Source organism: Suncus etruscus, chromosome 5 (genome assembly GCF_024139225.1).
Source record: "Suncus etruscus isolate mSunEtr1 chromosome 5, mSunEtr1.pri.cur, whole genome shotgun sequence".
Taxonomy (NCBI): Eukaryota; Metazoa; Chordata; class Mammalia; order Eulipotyphla; family Soricidae; genus Suncus; species Suncus etruscus.
Genome location: NC_064852.1, coordinates 21,737,007 through 21,761,315, shown reverse-complemented (window position 1 = coordinate 21,761,315; position 24,309 = coordinate 21,737,007). Strand labels below are relative to the sequence as shown.

The 24,309-nt window shown below is 49.3% G+C and overlaps 1 protein-coding gene across 1 annotated transcript in view; it reads left to right on the top strand.

Moving 5' to 3' along the window:
• Nucleotides 1-597: 597 nt before the first annotated feature.
• The window catches only part of LRRFIP1 (LRR binding FLII interacting protein 1), a 93,938-nt gene continuing 70,226 nt past the window's right edge, over nucleotides 598-24,309 (top strand). Inside the window, exon 1 of the mRNA XM_049773665.1 lies at nucleotides 598-709. Within this exon, the coding sequence (XP_049629622.1) occupies nucleotides 614-709 (96 nt within the window). The 5' untranslated portion in view covers nucleotides 598-613. The remainder of the gene's footprint in view (nucleotides 710-24,309) is intronic.

Genomic DNA, 24,309 nt, shown 5'->3' with positions numbered 1-24,309 from the left:
GCTCACCCCTGGCGTCCTTCAACCTCTCCCAGGAGCCCAGTCCTAAGAGCCTTCGGGGCTGGGAGCAGGGATAGGGACCAGGGCAGGGAGCAGGGATAGGGGCCAAGGCAGGGAGCAGGGAAAGGGGCAGGGCAGAGATCAGGGAGAGGGACCAGGGCAGGGACCAGGGATAGAAACCAGGGCAGGGACTTAGGGATAGAAACCAGGGCAGGGACCAGGGATAGAAAGCAGGGCAGGGACCAGGGTAAAGAAAGGGACCTGGACCATTCCCTGGCAGTCATCCTGGATCAGCCTCTTGCGTCCTCCACCCGGAGGCCCCCCTAAACTCCCCTGGTCCCCAAAGCCCCATCCCCACACCCTTAAACTCTCCCCCATTCTCATCAGCTCCATTCCCTGCGCCCCCAGACCCTCCAGGTCTAGGATCTAGATCTAGGATCCGCCCCCATCCCTGCGGCCCGACCTTCTGGAGCTCCGGGTCCCCTGCGCCCCGCGCCCCGAGTCTCAGCCCGGTCCCACGTTCCCGTCCCCGCGTCCCGCTGACGCCATGACGCCGCGGCGGAGGGAGGGGCGCGGCGGGGGCGCGCGCGGGGCCGGGTCCAGGCTGGGGCGGCCGATGGACATGGGCACGCAAGGCTCGGGGCGCAAGCGGCTCCCCAACCGGGAGCGGCTGACCGCCGAGGACGACGCGCTGAACCAGATCGCGCGCGAGGTGAGTGAGGGGCGCGGGGCCGGGCAAGGGTGAAGTTCAGGCCTGAAAAGGGTTTGCTGGAAAGGGGAAGGGGCTCGGGCCGGTTAAGGGGTTCTGGGCCCTGCGGGTCCAGGGACGGATCATGCGTCTCCTCCATCTCTCCACCAGCTCCGGTCGGTCGCCCCGGGCCTGCTCCAGTCCGTTAGAAAAGCGGGTGCGCTGTCCCTGCCTCCAGACACCCCCAGATTCTTGGGCCGCTCGCTGTCCAGGGATGGGGGTGTGTGGAGGTGACCTAGGGCTCCGTCTCCCCAATGCCAGGTGGTCGGGAAGGGCCACGTAGATGGATGTGGGGGGGCTCCTAGAGGCTCAAGGCGCAAGGCTGGTGAAGGGACCTCATGGTCCAGGTGTCAACCTGGGTCACAGTGAACCAGGTCGGTTTGGGGCTGAGCCTGATCCAAATGAGCCCCCCCTACTTCATGCCCATGGAAGTTTCAGGAGGGAGGTGCCTAGAGCCGCTGCCCCCCCCAACTATTCCTGTGAGGCTGTGAGGGCGATGCTCTTTCCTCTTTAAGGGTCAGTGCCAAATGAGACAGATGCCAGGGCAGAGAGCCAGGCTCCAGGTCCCCCCCACAGCCGGGAACCATCTGCTCTTCGGTGCTCCCCTCAGCCTTGCTGTCTGCTCCCCCACTTTCTGCTTCACCTTTCTGGGGTCTTATGAGGCTCAGGTACTTAGGCTTCGGTTTCCAAGCCAGTTCAGCCCTATGTCATGTGCCTCCCCTCTGTTATAATGGGTGCCAGTTGCAAACATCCAGTTGGCTTTGAGACCCACAGCCAATGTGGACAAGACGATTAGGTCTCATTGGGGTCTCTGTGAAGGACTTTCTAAGCAAACTCTTTTTCAACCAACAAAGCCCAAACCCATATTCACCCTGCAAAGCCTGCTGTAGCTTGGTACCCATGGGACTCCCCAGCCTTGCGTCTTCCTCCTACTGTGGTGATGATGTTCAGCAGCATTTGTTCACCTGACTGTCCCTTCTGTTGGGGGGGCAAGGACAGTCGGGTGGGAGATAGCATCTGACACCCATTAATATAAAGTTCCAGCATTTAATAAAGTTACCTTTGAGTAACTTCAGCATTGGTGTGAAACGGCACAACTGCACCCTGTTCTGCACATGCATGCTCATGTATATTGGTATTTGACCCTCAGGACAAACCCGTCCCAGTTCTGAGTAGCAGTGATCACCTAGAGAGGAATGAGAGGAATGAGAGTCCTCAGAGCCAGCATCTTCTGCTCGTTATAAAAATAGAAGGACAGAAGAGTTGGTTGAACTCCCAGGGTGGATGGACCTGAGGTCTCTGTCGCGGAGGCCCAGGGTCCTGCCTCCCAGCCAGAGAGACACATTGGCAGTGACGGGCAAACTTGGGATCAGAGCTGCTACTAGAAGCTACACGGCTCTGTCCTGAGACTTACTAGGCCTGTGTCAGCCTCCATTTTCTCTTCTCCACCCTTGGAAAGAGAAAACTGAGCCCAGGCAGTAAGCCCCGCTGTAAGCAGGGAGCGAGCGGTTGAGCTGTCCCTCCAAGGGACCGTGCTTTGCAATCAATTGACCAAGTGCACTTCGTCCAACAGCAAACATGCTTCTGCATCTTGGGGAGTTCTTGCTAAGAGGGAAAACAGCCTCTGTTTTCTTTGGGGACTTATTCTCCCTCTTCCCTGCCCTTTCTTGTCGCAGTGAGGGTTGAAGGAGCATGCCTGGATTTGGAGCTCTGTGAGGTGGTGGTTTTTAGTGGGAGGCCACAGACAATAGTTCACAAATTGGACCACCAGGATGACTCTCTGCGTGAGGGCAATTAAACTCAACCCTTGTTCTGGGTAAGCTGGAGAGCCAGGGAAGGCCCAGAGAAAGGAGAGTGATCCAGAGCATAGTATCAGTGGTTGGAAACAGAACAGAGATAAATGGGAATGGTATGGAAATGGGAACACTTGTTGCCATTTGTGGAGGAGACACTGTAATCAAGGACAGCTTCCTAGAGGACGGGTTTTTTGTTTGTTTGTTTGTTTCAGTTGTTTTTGTTTTTTAAGTTGGTGTTGAAGAAGAACTGGAAGTAAAAGGTTCCATCTCCTGTGCAGGGGCCTCATCCTCAACTCACCTCCTCCTGGCCTCTGGCTATGACCTTCCCAAGCTGGCCCTTGTGCCAACCCCTGTTCTACTGGTGGCCTCTCCCCGGAGCTGGAAGCTGACTCAGAGGCAGACACCTGTCCCTGTCTCTTCCCTGCCCCTGTGGTGGGGGAAGGTCTGCCTTCAGGGTTGCTGGCCACCCAGATATGTGGTGGTGGGGCTTATGAATACTGGGGGGGGGGGGTGCTCAGGACTTGCAAGGCAAGCTTGGGGCAGGCAGGCAGGCAGGAATGTGCTCTGGACTGATAAGGGAGAATTCCTGGCTGACAGGATGGAGGAGAGCTGGGGGTCAAGGGAAGAGCAAGGAGAGGGATGGATGCCCCTTAACATCCCCTAGGACAACTTTGCTGCAGGGTGAGTGTCTCCCCATAGAGGGACTCTCAGACCCCCAGGAGTTCCTTCCTGCTGCCCCAGTGGAACTGGGCCAAACCTTGCACCACACAAGCACTTTGGAACATGTGCTCCCATAGAGCAGCCCCTCCTTGCATCCTGTCCAACTGTCCGTCCATCCATTGCCCGTCTGTCCACCCATGGTCTGTGTGACCATCTTCTTCATCCAGAGGAGGTGACTCAAGGAGCAGCCAGAACCCCCTGCTCAGCTGTGGATGGTCCCACCCAGGCGTGGGGGGCTGGTAGGCCACACCCCGGGCTATTTCTAGCCAAGTCCAGCTGTCCCCCTTTTCTGGGGCCTCTGCTTGGTGTAGAGGGCTGGAGGAGGTGGGGGTGGAACTATACCTCTGGGGCCTGGAGCCAGGTTGTAGGGATCCCCCTGAGTGTGGTCAGGGAGGGTGAGGGGTCCAGGGGTTGGGTTCAGGGGCCCAGCCAATATGGGGGTTGACACTAGTCTGGAACCCTCACCTGACCTCAGAGCCTCCGCCTAACAGCTGATGGGGGTGGTGTGTGGGCTTTCTTGTTTTCTGGACCTTTCTTTTTACTTCATCTTTGACCATTCAGAGTTATAGTTGAGTGGGGAGATGTGAGCCAGGAGTGTGACCCACAACACCACCTACCCCAAGTACCTCCCATCTATCTGTCCTGAACTCTGAGCCCCCTCTGGTTGGCTGAAGATCAGTGACAGGGACCCCACCAGCCCCAGACAGCTTGGGAGGCTCCCTCATTCCTTTCCATGTATTTCATCAACACAATCCCATCTTTCCAAGAATTTCACCAGGCAATGGGCAGGCCTTTCGAACATGCCAACTGGTCACCTCTCTCCCCGCCTCTTGGTCCCAAGTGGTCCCCCTGTATCCAGGTTGTTTTTGGTGGTCAGTTGAAAGCATGGTCTGCTCGCTCTCTGAGAGATAACCAGTGCCCTGGGATTCAGGCCCTCTCCCCACCTTTGCTGTCCCTTGCCGTCTTCACACCTTACTTGCCTTGTGGCTTCAAAGATGACCAAGACCAGCTACTTCCCAGGTTTCAGTCCTGGCCCGACCACTTCCTCCCTCCGTACATACTGACTCTGGAAAACAGCAGCTAGTAAATGTACAATGCATGGGAAGGGCTTGTCAGGGTGGTGAGGTGGGCCCCAGGGATGTTTCACCCCAAGAGACTGAGCGCCACTGTGATGGCTCTGATACAGCCTCTGGAGTTATGGGCTGGAAACTGAGTATCTAGACATACTGTCCCATTAACTTTCCTTGAATTTGTGCAGGGAAAGTTTTTACATTTTTCTGGAGTTAATGATTGCTTTGTCCAACATTGTTCATCTTTGCACTGCTGATTCTTCCCCCACTTTTCACAGAACCCCTCAATCAGCTCTTGCTCTTCGAGCAGAGGCAACAACCTCTCAATTACCTTTTCTTTCTCCCAGTAATCTCAGGACATCCCAGAACACCCCACTAAGTTGCAGGTACATCAATGTGCCATAGTTCTCAGTCCCTCAGATGAAGTCTGAGATCTTCTTTTGCCCTGTTGTGGTTATTGTTTGGGGGTCCCCTTTACCCCTTATATCCTTATTTCTCCATCCTCAGATGCTTATCTCAGGTTCCTGGGTCAAGTCCCCCGAGTGACTTTTCTGAGTGAGAAAGTGAGTGAGAGAGTGGAACGCCTTTTCTAAATGTCTGAAAATACCTTGACTTCTTCCACCTCATTCTTAATTGATCATTCAACTGAGTGCAGAGCTCTGGGTTAAAAATAATTTCCCAGAGAGTGACAGGGATTTCTTTGTGCTCTTTGAAATGCTTTTCAGCACATGGGGGTGGTGGAATTAGTGCAGAATTCACCTGGGTTGCTTCCCTAGGGGTTGTCTGAGAGTGACTGTGTTCATCTTGGAAGGACCTTTGGAAAGCCTCGGGGCTCCTCTAGCCAATAAGTCAAAATCAGTTTCTGGGAGGACCTGATGGGGCACCCTGGGTTTTCCCCACCCCCAGGCCAGCTGCGGAGATTGGCCTAGGGTGGGTCTTGAGCTCTGGTCCTTTGGGCCTGGGAGGGCTTTCCTCCCTTCCTGGGGCAGGATTTTCAGCCGGCACGGGCTGGCTCCTGGCAGACCTCCGTATGTGCCAGGGGCCTCTTGGCCCGGCCTAGGGTAGGGGGGCCTGGACTTGGGTCACCCGACCCCCTCTCCCCCTTTCCTCCGGATCTCCAGGTGGGTTTCTGGGAGGACCTGATGGGGCACCCTGGGTTTTCCCCACCCCCAGGCCAGCTGCGGAGATTGGCCTAGGGTTGCGCTTGAGCTCGTGAGATTGGCTTGGGGGGTGGTGTTTGATCTGTGGGGTGGCAGATAGTTTGTCAGTTATACTCATGCTGTCACTGGCAATTTCATACTAGTCTACATGATGCAAACCGCGCGGGGGCTAGCGCCCCCGCGCGAACGTATACTCCTCCCAACCATCACTACCCCCGATTTACCCCTCTTAAGTTCTATAATACACAGTTTTAATCTCAGACCAAAGACATACAGTGGATCTAACAATCCCAGAACTATTTAGAAGGACGTAAATTAAACACATATATCTTTTGAATATTTCATGTATATTTTCTTTAATGGTGTAACTCTCTCTATATTCTTCTACCATGATGTTTCTATCCACTTTCATCTTGTCTTTTCTTTGTAAGATGTTCAATAAGGATTGTTGGTGGAACTGTCCCTCAGTTTGATGCCTATGATTGAACTATGTCATGGAAATTGCTGGTCTTGTTCCTATGGCCTCCAGATGCACCAATAACGCTTCATGGCATTGATCCTTCTTTGCATAGACACATTAAAATAGGAAAACACTATACCTACAGATAAGTTCTTATCTAATAAATCTCAGTACAATGTACCTTACACCCTGAACATTGATAGAATGACCTGGCACAGGCCTCAGAGGAATGGGCATCCTCCATTCACGCCAGAACCAGGCAAGCTATCTACGAAACATCCAAGGTCTTTTATAGCAACAGCTGGAAGCAGTCCTCTACCAGGAAAGACACTACCAAGGGTCTGACATCGACCTCCTAAAAAGAGACTTCCGATTACACTGAGAAGACTTGACAACAACAATGACCTGCTCTACAGGACATGGTTCTCTCTAGTGCCCCTTAAGTGTGAGATGAAACGAGAGGATGCTCTGCACCATCCTGACTGCAATATGGGATATGCAGACTCCAGGACCTTTAATACAGAAGCATGATACCAACAACAGAGACTATGTGAGGAATGAAGGTGTATTGCCACTACAGACGATGACTTGAATTGGACAAACTAGTTTGCCTGGAGCCTAGAGTCAGTCCTGTGCCAGGAAACTTCAGGGGTAGGGTCTCCTTGTATTTAGACCATAATTTTTCTTTCCATGTCTCTTATATTTTGGTGGGCCTATGCAAACAAATGCCACTCTAACACCATTTATTACTACTTTCCCTTGACTCCAATCCTTAAGAAAAACAACCCACTAAAACTTTTGAGGTTAACTTAATCTAGTAAGCATGTGCATGGAACAAGATAAATGTACTTTGCCCTCAATGTTTAAGGAGTTACATAAGTCTAATCTCTTTGGATTATATTGTGTGCTGCTAAGAAATAGTATGTAATACAACTGGGGATTTGAGGGACAAATTAATTGTATTGTACATGGGTTCAGTTTTGTTTTTCTTAATTTTCTTTGGTTGAAAGATCAAGGCTGGGATATCATCGATGGGACTACCGAGAATTCTGCTTATGGGTGATTGGGCTTCCACTGTAACTTTACCCTGTCCTCTCTCTTTGCATCTTTGTTGTCATAATTAATAAAAGCAAAAAAAAAAAAAAAAAAAAAAGTCAAAATCAAAACTGGTGGCTTTGGGGCTTTTATCCTGCTATGATTTTTGTTTAGGGATCATGCCCAGATGCTTCTTCAGGTTTGCTCCTGACTCTGTGATCAGGGATCATACTTAGCCAGGTTCCTTCCAATATGTCACAGGGTGTTGAACTTGGGTTGGCTTCATCCAAGGAAAGAGCTTATCTTCTTCTTCTTTTTTTTTTTTTTCAATTTTTTTTTTCTTTTTGGCCCACACTCGGTGACACTCAGGGGTTACTACCAGCTATGCGCTCAGAAATCACCCCTAGCTTGGGGGGACTATATGGGATGCCAGAGGATCAAGCCGGGGTCCATCCTAGGTTAGCGTGTTCAAGGCAAACACCCTACCATTTGCTCCACCGCTCCGGCCCCATATCTTCTGCCATGATTTTTAAGATTTCTGTTCATGTTCCAGCTTTTAGAAGAGCCTTAATTGATGTTTTCTGCTTCGTGGATAAAATCTGTTTTAACTGTCTGAGGACTCTAAGGATATACTATTGATTCCTAATGACTTGGGTCCCCCTATGGGTTCATCTGACCTGGAGCCAAGGTTGTGCAGCGTTGGTCTTATCAGCTGAAGTCACCTCACATTTCTTTAATCATTTCCTGCCACCTTTTCTGCTTTTCTCAATCAGAAGGCGCCCTTCTCACCTGTCTTCTGCCTTTTGGTTTTTCCGTGCTACTTTCGAGGAGTGATCTTTATCTTCCTCCTGCTTAACTTCCAACCCCATCCAGCTATTCACTGAAGAAGTGTTGCCCTGGGGTGGGAGCTGGGGGTGACAGGCAGTAAAGTGAGTCAGAGGGAGACCCTCAAACTTGGTGCCCCCACTCACCTGTGCAGAGATCTGTGGCTTCATGCTTCCAGGGAACAATGAAAGCAATCTCCCAGGTTACAGAAGTGAGGCTACCAGGGCCAAAGGTAGGCCAGGTGCTGTGGGCAGAGGGTGAGGTGGTCACATTGTAAAGAAAATAAGGCTCAGAGAGCAAGAGTCTCTGTCTGTCCTGAGAGGAGGGTTCCAGAGCCACTCATGGGGTTGCAGGAGAAGGGGTACAGGGTGCATGTGTGGGGATTGGTTTGGGGGTGTAGAAGAAAGACCACTTCTTTCCCACCCCTATTTGGGCCTGGCAGCCCCTCTGGCTATGGCTCAGGTTAGCACCCCAGGAGGACAGCCCGGACATCCTGAGTCCACCTGGGGCTGAGGGCACAGACCATGGGTCTCCCCACTGCTGGATGCCCAGATAATTTGTACTATGTGAGTGATGCTGTGAATATCCAGGGACCTGGTTGAACAAAGGCTCCCCCTATCGCACCCTTCCCTGAACTCTTCCTCATACCCCTACCTAACTCCTGTCTCCATAGCCATCCCCCACTCCGATTAGCCCCTGGACCTCTTCCCCTTTCTCCCTCCACTGCTCTTCTCCCTGCTCTCCTCTCCATTCCCTCTCTCCCTGGCCACACAATCCTCCCCCATTCCCCTCACCACCCCTCCCCTATTCTCCCTCACCCCTCCCATTCCTCTCCAAACTCCTCCCAGGGCCCCTCCCTGCACCCTCTCTGCACCCATGATGGGGGCAAGGGAGGTAGAAAGGGCCCCCGCAGAGCACAGTTCTTTTCCTCTGGATCTCCCAGCTGGCCACTGAGTGTGGCTGCCACCTGCCCCCTGGCCTGTTCCCACGCCTAGCTCCCTGACCCCAGCCACTTCGTCACCTTCTATTTTTACCACCAGAGCAGGGTAGGGTAGAGCAGGAGCTGCCTGCACAGACCCTGCTGCAGTGCCCACTCCCGACTCTAGTGTCCATCTCTTCAACAACTGCATCCTGGGCACTGGTGGCTTCAGTTGCACCCTAAGGCAGAATCCTCACTCACCGCAGAAGGGGACAGCACAGCTGAGGGCTGGAAAGAGGCCCCAGGGAGAGGAACCCTTGTTAGCTATAGAAAATCAGGATGGATGAGTGAATTGGAATGGACAGGGGGTGATGGATGATGGAAGGCAGTTGTGTGTGGATGGGGGGACCCTTTAATATGGGAAAGCTCGTGATTTTGAGGACTGATAAATATCATGTACCGTATTTTTCACTCTATAAGACACACCTGACCATAAGACGCACATAGCTTTTAGACAAGGAAAACAGAAAAAAATATATATTCTAAAGCAAATGATGCAGCACGAGATGCCATCAGGAGAACACAGCTGGAACAACCAGCCTGCGAGCTGGAAGTATTTTACACTTGCCGGTCCACAGCTTGTTAAACGCATTTACCTAACTCTTTTTTTTTTTTTTAATTAGAAAATAACACATTTTTTAAAAACTTTTTCGTTAATATAAAAAAAATGAAAGTCACAGCAGCGATCAAATAGTCTTAAACGAAAGCTCTATATGTGATGGTGAAAGTGAGTTAACCCGATTGCTCATACGATCTGGTATGTCTGCATGTAACACTGTGGATGTCAAGTGGGTAGTATTTGCTCTCCTCCCCTGCACTCAGGCTTCAGCTCCAGGCGGCATTCACTCCATAAGATGCACAGACATTTCCCTCCATCTTTTGGGAAGAAAAAAGTGAGTCTTATGGTACAAAAGATACAGCAAGTACTAGAATACAGTAACCAAATGTGGAGAATGGGTAGGAATAGAGCAGCCAGAGGCGGTTGGAGGTGGGGTCCCAGCCATCCAGGGACACACTGAGAATATGACACCCCACAGCCCAGCCATCTGGTGGCCCCTCACAACTGCCGAGCCCAAGTCCACTGTATGCATTTCACTTGCAGTTCCCCAGCCCAGGTGCCAGGTGGGTTACCTTATCCGCTCAGACCACAGGCCCTGTTTGAGGGATGGGAGCAGGATGCCAGAAAGTGAACTCCTGTGCCCTGTTCCTGAGGCCTGTGCTTGGAGAATCTCCCAGAGCCCCTGGGGGTGGGACTCGGGTTCCCAGGTGGCCTCACATGACCTGAGCGATGAGATCACAGTCCCTAAAAGGCACTGTGTCCTGGGAGGGTGCACAGAGCTCTGGTGCTCTGTAGGGGCCAGGAGCACTCCTGGTATCACTCAGACCATGCACTCAGGGAACACTCCTAATCCTGCATTCAGGGAATCACTTCTGGAAGAGTGGGGGACCATGTGATACCAGGGATTGAACCCAGACTCCTGCTGTGAAGACTTCCCACCTGTGGGGTTGCCTCCCAGTCCTTGCTTTTTCATTTGGATCCTTCTGGGCTTTTTGCCCTGCACTGTATCTTGTGCCTTCTAGCCACTGTCCCTTCCAGTGTGTAATGGTGCTTGCCCTTCTTCTCCATGGCCTGGGCTTCATTTTTCCCAGTGTGGCTGGTTCAGTGGGATGTACACAGAAAGAACACAGCTCCCTGAAACTGTGTCCCCAGCAGTGACGTGTCCTGCTGCTCAGAACTGCGAGGTGTGTATGGTGGACAGGACTCACTCAGCACTGCCTGTGCTGAGGGTATCAGTCAGGGTCCTAGTCCCCTGACTGTGTGGGAAAGTGCCCGAGTTCATGTCTCACAGCACACTGAAGCTAAGCCCGGGACACTGGCTCAGGGCACCCCAAGGGGATGAGAGTGAAGCGGAGGCGGGTACAGAAGCCTATACTCCTCAGAAAGCAGAGTCTATGCAGAGACCTGTGCTGTCCATATGGGCTGCGAGTCTGTTTTAGTTGCCAGCAGCCTGTGATCAGGACAGGAGCTGGCTCAGGTCTAGAGCACACTTTCTGAGGTGTCTGTAGAATGTGAGGGAGAGCTTGCTGTGGTCAGCGTTCTGTTCTGGGCTCCCATCCGGATCTTGGTGTCTTTATTCACTTGGGGACACTGGCTGGGTCTCTGTGTACCTCTGCATCTGGTGCTTTCACAGGCTGCAATGGACTTGGCTCCCCCACTCGGACCCCCACACCAGCCCCTCTCCTGCTCCATCCTGGCTGTGCCAGCTCTGTTTTGCATGCATGAGTGCCTGGCTATGGTGGGAGCATAAGCCCAGCCCCTGCAGCCATGATGGATCTCTGTGTAGTGACCTTGAAAGCCCAGGCTGGGCAGGAGGATATGCCCCTCCTCTGAAATGGGGAGACCCTGGAATTGTGTTTGGGTGCAGTCAGGAGCTGCCTGCCTGTCCACTATGATTTTCCAGGTCCAGATCTAGACTCTCTGCAATCCCTAGAACCACCAGCAGGGGGCGCACTGGGCCTCCTTTTCCAATCTCAGCCCCTTTTTTTAAGGAGTGCCCCCTCTATGACCCCAGATTTGCCTCTGGCTCTGTCACAGCATTAACATAATAGGAATCTTAATATTTCTAGAAGACATCAGTCAGAAGACCCGTGAAGAGGTTCAAACCCTTAGAGTGGGTCGCTGATCAAAAATTCCTGAGGAACGGGGCTGGGCGGTGGCGCTAGAGGTAAGGTGCCTGCCTTACCTGCGCTAGCCTTGGACAGACCTCCGTTCAATCCCCCGGCGTCCCATATGGTCCCCAAGCCAGGAGCGACTTCTGAGCGCATAGCCAGGAGTAACCCCTGAGCGTCACCGGGTGTGGCCCAAAAAAATAAAACAATAACAAACAAAAAAAAATTCCTGAGGAACAATTATCAGCAGGCCCACTGAGAAGTCTTTTTCCTCAAGTGTGGATGGCTAGAAGATTCCTGAGATCTCTCACCAAAAGGCCAACTGAGTCTTCCTTCTCAGTGTGGATAATTGAATGAGATGTTCTGTTAATGAAACTGTCATTCTGCCTTCTTTACAACAAACATTTCTTTGAGGCCAGAGCAACATCGCAGTGGTAGACCATTTGCCTTGCACACGGCTAACTCAGGACAGACCTGGGTTCAATCCCCAGCGTCCCTTATGGTCCCCAAGCCAGGAGCGATTTCTGAGCACATAGCCAGGAGTAAGCCCTGAGCATCACTGGGTGTGGCCCAAAAACCAAACATTTAATTGATACATTATATATATGTGTGTGTGAATGTGTGTATATATGTATATATGTATGTGTATATATATATATATATATATATATATATATATATATATATATGCTTCCTTCTGCTGTGAATATAGTAAAAACCTTTATCATCCTAACATAAGGATTTTTACAGGCAGTATAGCCCTGATTAAATTTATCTTTACCTGGAATACTCAGCATAAAAAAAAAAAAGAATCAAACAATTTCTTCTCTCGTTGTCTTAGAACACTATAGCAGTTTGTAACAGAAAGGATTGTCAGGTCTGGCCCCAAAAATCAAATAAATAAATAAATAAATAAATAAATAAAGTGAAGTCAGGTTAAAGAGATAGTACAGGGTCAGGCTCCTGTCTTGTTGACCTGGATTTGATCCCTAGCACTGCATATGATCCCATCACCCTGCCAGGAGTGACCACACATACAGCACAGGTAGTGTGGCCTAAAAACAAAAATGGGAACTCAAGGGTGAGATCTCAGCTGATAACAGAGATCTGGGGACACTGATGTGGCTAGTGAGAGGGGCCAGGGAGCATTAAGGGCCCAGCACTGTCTTGGGGAACACTGGGACCCAATACTGTTCCAGGGAGCTCTGAGATCTAGCACCGCCACATAGAGCAATGAGGACCAGTATGGTCCTGGGGTGGACTGAAGACCCAAAACCACCAAACTGGGGGGACTGAAGACCCAGCACAATCCCAGGGAGCATTGGGGATTAGCTCCATCCCAAGGAGCAGTGGGGATTAAGAAGGACAGATTGTTCACTGGGGACAGATGTGCTAATCACACAGGAATCATGGAGTCATGGGGCATTGTGGTGCTGGATAGGCGACATGGTGGGGCTGTGACCTTGTACCGGCTGGCCTCAAGACTTACAAGGATGTTTTCTCATCCAGGGAGTCTGCAGAGGAAACTCTGGGCAGTGAGGCATTGTTCAACCCTGTGACTCATCCAGAGCCTCACATGGTGGTTTTGAGGCCTCCCCTCCTAGTCTGGGCAGTGTTCAGGCCCAGAGCCGGGTGGGGCTTACCATGCTTTCAGCCATTAAACACAAACACACACACACACACACACACACACACACACACTTTTGTTTTTAATTTATAATTGTGTAGCAAGAGGCTACAGTGATCTAGGTGCCGTTTTCTTTTCCTTATTTTTTTGGGGGGCATTGTTTGGGCCTCTCCCCACAGTGCTCAGGATCACTCCTGGGGGTGCTTAGAGGCCCTGCTACAGACAGGGTCAGGACCAGCAACATGCCAGGGTCTGAGCCCCGGTTTCATTACTGCCCAATTTTTCACTGGCAAGGACTAATTTTGAGCCAGGCCACCTCAGTTTTATGCCCTTTTCGTGAACAGGATTTCTGTGTTTCTAAGAAAGATGGGCATATGTAACTTTTCTCCTGAATCCCTCAATCTCACACAGTCCCAGGGATGAGACCACTTCGCCCTGGGCCCTGGGGGAGTCTAACAGCATTGAAAGGAGCAAGGGCAGTGGGCAAGACAGGGGCAGAGCTAACCAAACTCCTAACTCGAATTAGATGTAACAGTCAGCCTTTTCACTGCAGAAATATGATTTGTCCAAAGGACTTTGTGTCCACTGCCCACAATGGGTCACTCAAAACTCAGTGGTAGGACTAAAAGGAAGAACTTCTAAGGCATTACCCATCCATTTGAGTAATAAAACGAAACGTTCATATGTCCTCATGTCCCTAAACAAGGTATCCCCTTGTTTGAGGAATCCTAAGTTGTTGAGATTTATTCATGCAGGTGAGGTCAACTCAAAGGTTCACCAACTTCCTATCATTCTGACCTATTCGATGTGTGCATGGTGCCCAGGAGTAGGGAGATGATGGTGGGAGTTAGGGGATGCAGCCTTAAGAGCAGCAAATATGAGGGTAGTCTGTACTATGAAGTTAAAAATGAAATCCAGGGGCCGGAGTAGTGGCGCAGAGTGGTAAGGCACCTTGCCGGCACTTGCCTAGGACAGACCTCGGTTCGATCCCCCAGCGTCCCATATGATTCCCCACGCCAGGAGCGACTTCTGAGCTCATAGCCAGGAGTAACCCTGAGTGTCACCAGGTGTGGCCCAAAACAGCAGCAACAACAACAACAAATGAAAGCCAGGGGCTAAAGAGATAGTTCCGTGGATAGAGTGTTTGCCTTGCATATGGCCCACCTGGGTTTGGTCTCCCGAGCACTTCTAGGAGTAATTGCTGACCATAGAGCCAAGAGTAAGTCCTAAGCACCACTGTGTATGCCCCACCATTGTAAAATAAATCCCCACATTGTGAAATCATCCCATGTGCCATATTTCTAACCCCAGTTGGACGGGTCTGAAGAAGCAGCATAGCCAGTCAGAAGAGAGTCATGGAGTCAGTCTGCTTTTTGCCTCATGGTCTGTCTCTGAGCCTACCAAGTCAAACTGCTCTTTCTATATTCTCCCAAAACAAAATCTACTAGAGCAGGACAGGGCAGAGTATTCCAGGTGGGCTTCTACATACCAAAGGTTTAAAACAGGGGTCTCAAACTCACGGCCCACGGGCTGCAAAGGGCCCTTCGTACAACATTTTCTGGCCCAGCCCTAGAGGAATCTCTTTTTGTTTTGTTTTGTTTTGTTTTGTTTTAGTTGTTTGGGTCACACCCCCCAATGTTCAAGGCTTACTACTGACTTTGTACTCAAGGATCATCCCGACTTTGCCTCCTGCGGCCCCCAGGTAAATTGAGTTTGAGGCCCCTGGTTTAAAGGAAAGAGGAAGATGAGGGAATGCCTTTGTTTTGGGTTAATAGTAAGTGTCATCTTATGCCCACCCACCCACCCCAAAAATCAAACTAAATCAATGACACTGATATAACTTCTTTTTGCTGTTGTTGTTATTTAGGGTCCTAGTTTGCTCTTTATTAAGTGAAAGTTTCCATAAGATAAATTAAAGAAAAGGCAAACTTAATTTAATTGAGTGAGTGGCAGGGTATAGTGTTTAAAATAGTTGGATAGTTTTGTTTTGTTCAAATCACACACATGGGGGCCAGAGAGATAGCATGGAGGTAGAGTGTTTGCCTTGCATGCAGGACAGAGGTTCGAATTCGGCATCCCATATGGTCCCTTAAGCCTGCTAGGAGTGATTTCTGAGCGTAGAGCTAGGAGTAACCCCTGAATGCTGCCAGGTGTGACCCAGAAACCAAAAACACAAAATAAAACAAATCACACACATGCCAACTTTTATGCCAGTTGGAGCTGTGTGATTTATCGTTCTATTGAAAACCCTCCTGAGGCCAGAAAATAAACTGCATGTGAGGGAGCTGTAGAGGCAAGACTACACTTGGCTATGCACCTTCAACCCTTTCAGATCCCAGCAGTGAGAATTGCACCCACTAAACAGTGGGACAACAATTCAGACATGGAGGTGCTATAATTTGAGTCCTCAAGGGTCAAGGATCATCTCTGTCCTCCCCATCTCCCTCTTTCCCCGATTTCCCCCGTCCCCATTTCTTGCCTCCCCCATTTCTGTCTGCCACAGTGGACCATTTCCATCTTTTTTTTTTTTTTTGGTTTGGTTTTTGGGCCACACCCAGTGACGCTCAGGGGTTACTCCTGGCTATGCGCTCAGAATTCGCTCCTGGCTTGGGGGACCATATGGGACGCCAGGGGATCGAACAGCGGTCCATCCAAGGCTAGCGCAGGCAAGGCAGGCACCTTACCTCTAGCGCCACCGCCCGGCCCCCATTTCCATCTTTTTTCTTTTTGACCTTACCATGCATAAGCAGGATTACAATACTGCTTTATAATCAATACAATACAATGTGCCTTGGCCCTGGTGGTGTTTTTGTTTGGTTTTGGACCACACCCAGAGTTGTTCAGGGGATACTCCTGGTTCTGTGTTCAAGGATAACTCCTAACAGTGCTTGAGGGACCATTTACAGTGCTGGGGGGACCCTGGCGAGACCAGCACCTACAGTCCCGCCCTTTTCCAGTCATGTTGGTACTGTTTAGCTTAAAGCTTCTCACTGGAGACTAAGCCAGGTGGGCCCATTGCAGGAGAACTCTAGATCTAGGGCACAGAGCATGGTGCCCGGGTAACTGTAGGAAGAAATTCAACTTTGTGCATTCAGTGTTGCTTCTGCAGAAATGGGACCCATCTGGGACACTAGTCAGTCTCTGTAGCAGAAACAAAAAGATTGTTTGAGAAAAGGTGAATTCTGCATGGAGTGAGCATAGTGAAAGTAGCAGGGACATGTATGCTCTATGTGCTCATCTGGTCGGGCATGAACCCACTCTGGCAGGGAGATGCCACCGCCCAGGACTTGGGCTTTAGGGCCCTGTTCAGTCACTGACTTTGCCCCTGGATTTTGGACAGGTATGGAGACTGGAAGTGGGCAGAGTTGGTTCCTTCTGGGGGATTCCATGAGAACCCAGTATGCCTCTCCCAGCCTCTTCTCTATAGTCTGTGGTATGTGTCTCCATGTCCAGCAGCCCAATTTCCAAGGGGATCCCCACCCCAATGAGCTCTTCTGGAGGAGTGGCTGACTGTCTTCCAGATGACCTCATGTCTCAGGGACCTGGAGTTCTTATTCTTTGGAGGCCTCCACTGGTTGTACGCAAAAGTCACTCCAGGCACAGTGCTTGGGAGACCACGTGGTGTGGGGTGTGGAGTCTGGGGCTCCTTAACCCCAACCCTTGGAGACATGCATTTTGAAGGCCATATCCCCTTCAGAAAGTGAGGGTTGTTTCCTGCATCTCCAAGTGCTTCTTCCTGTCTGGAACTTTATTTAGAGTTAGGCTCAGCCTGTCTATAACTGACTTTTAAACAGATTCAAAACTGATATGAAACTGACCTGAAATGCATGTCCAAGCTGGAACCTTCCTCAGCTGTGTAACTAGGACGTTTTGTGCTCCCATTCTGGGCTGGCTATTGGCTATTTTTAGTGACACCAATTTCTCTGCACGAAAGAACCTCTGGTTGTTTCCCTACCAGGACTAACCTTAAAGGATGAGTAACAGGTTGTAGAAGGGCTCAGGTGGCAGAGTACATGTCCCGCAGGTGTGAGGCTGAAGTTTGAACCCCAACACCCAGCCACAGCCTTGTCACCTCCAGCAGATCACACTTCAAGCCCAGATACCACTGGATCAAGCGTGGCTGGACGTGGGTCCTGATAAAAGCACTTTTATAGCTGATGGGTGCAAACCTCACTTTGCTGGAGCCTGAGGAGAGCCAGTGTGATGATCCTGGTGTGCTTCTTCAGAGGAGTGTGTTCCGGGACGGCTGGTCCAGTGTTGGGGTATCATGATCATTGACTATGGACAGGATGGAGACTAGTGTCCAGCCTGAAAATGTGACTACTTGGAGGATGCTCAGATGAAGGGGCTGGACCATATTGAAGCATGTTGGACCTGGTACAGGGAAGACCCTGTGCAGAGGAACTCGGGTACAGGGGGAATTTGGATGCAGGGCCAAGGATAATACAGGTTGTGAATGTCTCCTAGCAGGCAGGGAGAGTTTGGCCTAAGGTTGCAGATGGATTAAAGGGAGGCCAGACACCCAAGCATGAGATGCTCAAACCAGAGAGTCATGGGCAGCACCTGCTCTCTAGAAACACCCAAGTCCTGCCCTCAGAAGAATGGTTACTGCATGGATTGTCCATGTTGCCTCTGCGGGACACATCTGTGATACTGGCAAATGTGCAGGAAGAAGAGGGCAGGTGTGGACTAAGAGCCAGTCCCTGCTTTCTCCCATTCTGGGCTTCCAGCTCTCCATCTGCTGAGGCCTGTGAGGTACTGCAGGTCACCCAGCGCCACCACCTTTCCAAGCCTTCCTACATCATATAACCCGCATGTGAGCCCAGAGCATGGGCAGCCCTGGAGCGTTGCTAGGACCACTCGTGTGGAATTGGCTGGATCTGGTTTCTAACAGCCTCTTCCTGGGCTCTGAAGAGTTGGCCAGCCCTGGATACTGGCTGCAAAAAGCAAGCCCATTCCCCCAGACACTTTCCGCGTGGGTGTGCAGGGGACCCCCAGAGTTGACTGTCAAGGGCAGGGCAGATGTGACTTCTGGAGGAGCAAGTCATGTTCTTTATCGAATGGAGAGAACGTTCTTCTGAGCAAAGGGACTTTCCAAAAGGCACTGTTAGCCCCAAACCCAGACTGAATTCATGGAACCTCTCTCTTTCTGTGAAGGGGGATCTGCCATCTGTGTCTGCCGCTTCCCTTCAACTTTGCTTCCTTGATTTAAAAAAATATTTTTGTTTTTGTTTTTGGGCCACACCCAGCGGTGCTCAGGGGTTACTCCTGGCTGTCTGCTCAGAAATAGCTCCTGGCAAGCACAGGGGACCATATGGGACACCGGGATTCGAACCAACCACCTTAGGTCCTGGATCGGCCGCTTGCAAGGCAAACGCCGCTGTGCTATCTCTCCGGGCCCTGATTTTAAAATTTTTACTTTTGTCTTCTTTCTTTCTTTTTCTTTCTTTCTTTCTTTCTTTCTTTCTTTCTTTCTTTCTTTCTTTCTTTCTTTCTTTCTTTCTTTCTTTCTTTCTTTCTTTCTTTCTTTCTTTTCTTTCTTTCTCTCTTTCTATCTTCCTTCCTTTTCTTCCTTCCTTCCTCCCTCCCTCTCTCTCTTTCTTCCTTCCTTTCTTTCTTCCTTTCTTCCTTCCTTTCTTCCTTTCTTTCTTTCTTTTCTTTCTTTCTCTTTCTATCTTCCTTCCTTTTCTTCCTTCCTTCCTTCCTTCTTTTCTTCTCTCTTTCTCTCCTCTCTTTCTCTCTTTCTCTCTTTCTCTCTTTCTCTCTTTCTCTCTTTCTTTCTTTCTTTCTTTCTTTCTTTCTTTCTTTCTTTCTTTCTTTCTTTCTTTCTTTCTCCTTGCCATTTTTTTTTTTGCAATTATGGTTAAAGACATTGATATTAGTGATCTTGGTTTTGGGGATACCTAGCAGTGCTCAAGCCTCACTTCTGGCTGGACTCAGGACCCCATCTATGTCTGATCTCATCATTCTACATTTTTTTTCCTACCCGGTTCAGGTCCCTTTACTCCCTTGCCCTCTGTGCTCTATTGCATTCCATCTGTGTCCCTGTCTTTACTCTCATCTTTGTTACCGGAAGTGATCTTGTGGGTTTTGTGATGACTCTCAGGCCACCGATTTCCTGCCTCCCCCATGGGGCTACATTGCAGGGTTGATAGCTTCCCTCTCCGAGACTGAAAGCAGGCAGGGTTTTTCTGGGAGCAAATAAACCACTCGGGTTACTTCAGGCACAGTGCACGGGGTAGACATTTCGCACCATCGACAGATTACTCAGGACTTAAATTATTCACGAAACATTCAAGCACGCTGCTTGCTCCCTGGTAAATAATGCAGCACTTCTTAAAGTGGAGTCAACCTTTTACTTAGGCTTTTTGAAGTTAACAAAACTAGAAGTGTAAGGTTTCACATATGATGTTAAGAAAATGCACAATCTTAATTTTAGTTTTTTTTTTTAAAGAAATACTAATTTCCCCACTGAGTGGAGTGAATTGTTCCCCTGTAAAACTTTCTTTTGTTTGAAAGTAGCTTTATTTCATTCCATTAAGATAATCCCAGTATCAGAGCCCATGATTTTGAATAAAACACAGTTCCCAAAAGGCAGGAAGATACCTGGATCTTCTCAAGGTTCTAATCAAGAAAGAGAGCATGCCACTTTGTGGAAGAATGAGTTGGTTTTCAGGCACAAATTGGGCCAACTTGATGTCTTAGTTATAATCAGCTTAATATCAAATGTCAGAGATCCAGCCCGGAATCTCCCTCCTTGCCACAAGTCTGCTGAAATAGTACAAAGTGGAGTAAATACCAGTTTCTTGCAGCCCTTGCTGGGTTGACCCCAACAGTGGTAGCAATCTTCCTAGTACAAATATTGAAACTTCCTCAGGAAGGGGATGATATCCCACTGCAGGGGCCCTGGGAAAGCTCAGTCTCCTGGCAACTGCAGCAATCGCTTCTACTGAGTGACCCCTTGTCCAGAATTCAGCATCCTGGCATCCCCAGGAAGGGCCCCAGAGTCTTGCCATACCAGCCCGAGATTGGCATTTTGCCTCATTTGGGTCACAATGTCCTTTTGGAAAACAACTCAGTTCCTGAATGGACAGTGGAAGGGGTGAGTCCAGATGAGGGGAGATGTGGTGGAAGTGAAAACAGGTAGGAGACTTGTGGGAGTAAGCCTGGGTGGTTGAAACCAGGTGGGGAAGACCAAGTGGATGAGACCAGATGTGTGAGACCAAATGGATGAGACTAGGTGGGTGAACACCATGGGACTGAGTCTGGTGAGAATGGAAAGCAGAGGGGTGAGCCAACTGGGGCACTGTTCAACTTCCTCACCCCTGCCTAGACTGACATGGGGCGTAGGGGACGCAGGTGTGGGTGTGTGTGCAGTCCAGAGTATTCACCTGCCTCCTGCAGACCTTCTGAGTCCAGAGCCCCAGACACTTCCTTCCTAATAGCGCGCGCGCGTGTGTGTGTGTGTGTGTGTGTGTGTGTGTGTGTGTGTGTGTGTGTTAGAGTATGTAGTACATGATGTAGATTTTTATACAGCAATGCTGCTGGGCGTCCCCTAGCTAGTCTGCCAATTTGGGGGTGTCTCCTGGGTTGCAACTGGGATGCTGGAGGATCATGTGATGCCAGGACTCGAACTCAGGCACATGCCTAGCAGCCCTCTAACTGCTTTACTATCTCCCTTATTAGTGCAAACTAGAAGATAACATGAATTATCTTCTACTGTGATAAAAAGAAGATCCTACAGAACATGAGCTTTAGCATGGGACCCTTTGGGGTGTTCAGTACTGTGGAATGACATGCATTTGCAAACCTGTCCCCAGAGCTCTTTCATCCACGCAATCCTCCAAACTGCCCTCCTGCTCCCCAGCCATGCCTGCAACATTGATATCACTAACATACATTTCTGCCACTGTATGTTGCTTTAGGAGTAAACATTTATGATAAAATCACTCAACCAGGAGCCAAAGCCATAGTATTGCAGGTAGAGCTCTTGCCTTGCATGTGGCTAACCCAGGTTCAATCCTTGGCATCCTAGAAGTCCTCTGAACACCACCAAGAAGGAGTAATCACTGAGTGCAGAACCAGGAGTAAGCCCTAAGTATCACCGGGTATGATCCAAAACCAAAACCAAACAAAAAAAAAAATCACTTAACTATCTAAATACACTCCATGCAGATAGTCTGTGTGTAAGGCAACTGAATTATTTGTTTAAAAACAGCCACTGTTGACAGGGCTTGAGTCTTGCCAGGGCTCATCTTCTAGGGTCACGGGACCAGAAACTCATTTCCACAAATTTGCAGGTGAGGAAGGTTGTCAGACAGATCTATCCTAACTACATTCTCTGGCCTTGTCATTCCAACTAGATTTACTCATCTTTCTTTCCTGGGGCCCTTTGCATAGAGATTTGGAGAGCTTAACCACCAGCTTCTGTTTTCTGGGGGAATCTGCCCACAGATGTATCTCTTCCTCGTTTCTTGAAATTACACAAACAGAGTTAATGGGACTTAAAATATATGGTTTATGATAAAATATATATAACCTAGAATTTACTCCATGACAATTTTTGGATTTGTTTTTGTTTCTTATTGTTTTTAATTGGTCGGAGTTAGGCCATACCCAAAGGTGCTCAGGGATCAAACCTGGAGGTGTGGGGCCGGAAAGATAACATGTAGGTAAGGCGTTTGCCTTGCGTGCAGAAGGTCGGTGGTTCAAATCCCAGCATCCCATATGGTCCCCTGTGCCTGCCAGAGGCGATTTCTGAGCATAGAGCCAGGAGTAACCACTGAGCACTGCTGGTTGTGACTCAAAAGCCAAAACAAAAACAAAAACAAAAACAAACCTGGAGTTGCTTGGGGCACCCTATATTGTGCTAGGGCTCATCCTTGGTCAGCTGCTTTGAAAGGAGAGAATCTTTACTCCTGTACTATCTCTTGGCTCATAGTAATCATTTTTCAGTGTCTAGTTCTCAGGATGTGATTACATTCATATTGCAATCAACCACAACTCTGCTCATTTCCAGAAGTTTCTCATCTTACTTCATTTCCCCATTTCACTGTCTCCCAACACACACCCTCCCCACCCCCACAACTGCCTTTGTGTTTTTCGTTCTAAGAATTGACCATTCTAGGTATCTCATATATGTGGATTCATATATCATCTGCCCTTTCATGTCTTCCTCTTTCATCTTCATAGTGTATGTCAGAATTTCCTTTCCTAACTGCAGAGGACCCCACAGTGCCATTCTGGGCATCTCCCCAAAGTCATTCCCAGGGAAAATCCTATTCATCTAAAGGACAATTATTGGGCCAGAGCAATAGCACAGTGGCGGGGCATTTGCCTTGCACACGGCCAACCCAGGACAGACCCCAGTTCAATTCTTGGTATCCTGTAGTGTTAAATAATTAACGATGGTTGCTGGATAGTGAAGGATAGAGCACAGTATCCCATATGTTCCCCTGAGCCTACCAGGAGAGATTTCTGAGCACAGAGCCAGTAGTAATCGCTGAGCACTTCAGAGTGTGACCCTCCCCAGCAAAAAAAAAACAAAAAAAAACAAAAAAAACTAAAGGACAACTATTCTCCAAGATGCTGCTTGTTACAACATCATTTAGTTGCAATAGCTAAGATGTGGGCATAGCTAAGCATGGGCAACTAGATGTCTAGACTAAAGGCATGTGGGATACACATATACAACAGGATACTATTAGGCTATAAGAAGGAGGTGAAAGTTTGCCCTCTGCAGCAAAATGGAAGAAACCACAGACTGCAAAGCAAAGTTCATTAGAAGAAAAAAGAAGGCATATAATGGGTGGCTCCATCCATGTGTGCAAGATAAGGGTACAACTTTGATGAACATATGAAAAGAGATTAAAAATAATATTTAACCAGTGAGGGACCAGAGCGTGAGATAGTGGCTAAGGCACTAGCCTGGCATGCTACCAACCTGGGTTCAATCTCCAAAATCCCAATGTCTAGGCTGGAGCGACAACAAAGTAGATACAAAGGGCACTTGCCTTGCATGTGGCTGACCCAGGTTCAATGCCCAGATTCCCATATGGTTCCCCAACAGTGATTCCTAAATGTAGAGCCACAAGTAACCCCTGAACACCACTGGATGTGCCCCCGCAAAATCTCATAGTATCCCCTGATCCCTGCCAGGAGTGAGCCCTGAGCACTTTTGAGTATGGCCTCAAAGCAAAACCAGCCAGTGAACACTGACAAATGAGCTGAGGTCACCGAATGGGAAGGAAGAGGAGAGAGAATGTAGGGAAATATACAAAATAAGAGCATGAGAAAAGAGAAGTAAAAATATAAAGAGAAATAGTGCCTATTCTTTTAAGGATCCCAAATTTCCTTTGCATATATACCACACTTTTGGGATGGAGTTTGGGTCACATCCGGCAGCGCTCAGGGGTTACTCTTGGCTCTACACTAAGGAATCACTCCTGGCAGGCTCGAAGGACCATATGGGATGCCGGGATTCGAACCACCATCCTTCTGCATGCAAGGCAAATGCCTTACCTCCATGCTATTCTCTCTGGCCCCCTATACCACATTTTTCTATTTATTTGTTCATAAATATTTGTTTACTTCTATTACAAAGGAGTAAATTGATTGTTGAATTTAACATAAATTACTAGAAATTTTGTGCCACCCTTAGTGGTGCTCAGAGGCACCATGCTGTGTGGACACTGAACCTGGGGTTACTATAAGAGAGTTTTAATGTGAGTCAGTGATGTCATGGGTATGATGGTCCCTTTATCCCATAGGACTGAAGTGAGCCTGAAGTGCCAGATCAGGATCTGACATGCCACTTCCAGAGAGGATGGGCCTGGCATGGGGCTCCGTCCTGTGTAGTCTGAGTGAAGGCCAGGGACAGTGTGAGGACAGTCCAGGGATGGGACCCTGTTCTGTGTGTGAGTGTGCAGGCTGTGCATTTCAAGCATTCTTGCCACTTTCCAACCCCCAAGGACTCCTATGTTCTCATCCTCTATGGACTGCCAGCTCCCCTGGGGTGCAGGGGTAATGGCAGTGGTGTAATTTTCTCCTCAACAGCTTCACTGATAGAGGCAACTATATGGCTCCTGTTGCCTACACCACCTCCTCATCCGACTAGAATGGCAAGTCCAGCCACCTTGCCTTGCCCCCTCCAAGCTCCTTCTTGTTCTAAAAATGTCACATGACCACTCCTCTTTGAGTCTCCTGGCCAGACAGTCATGTGA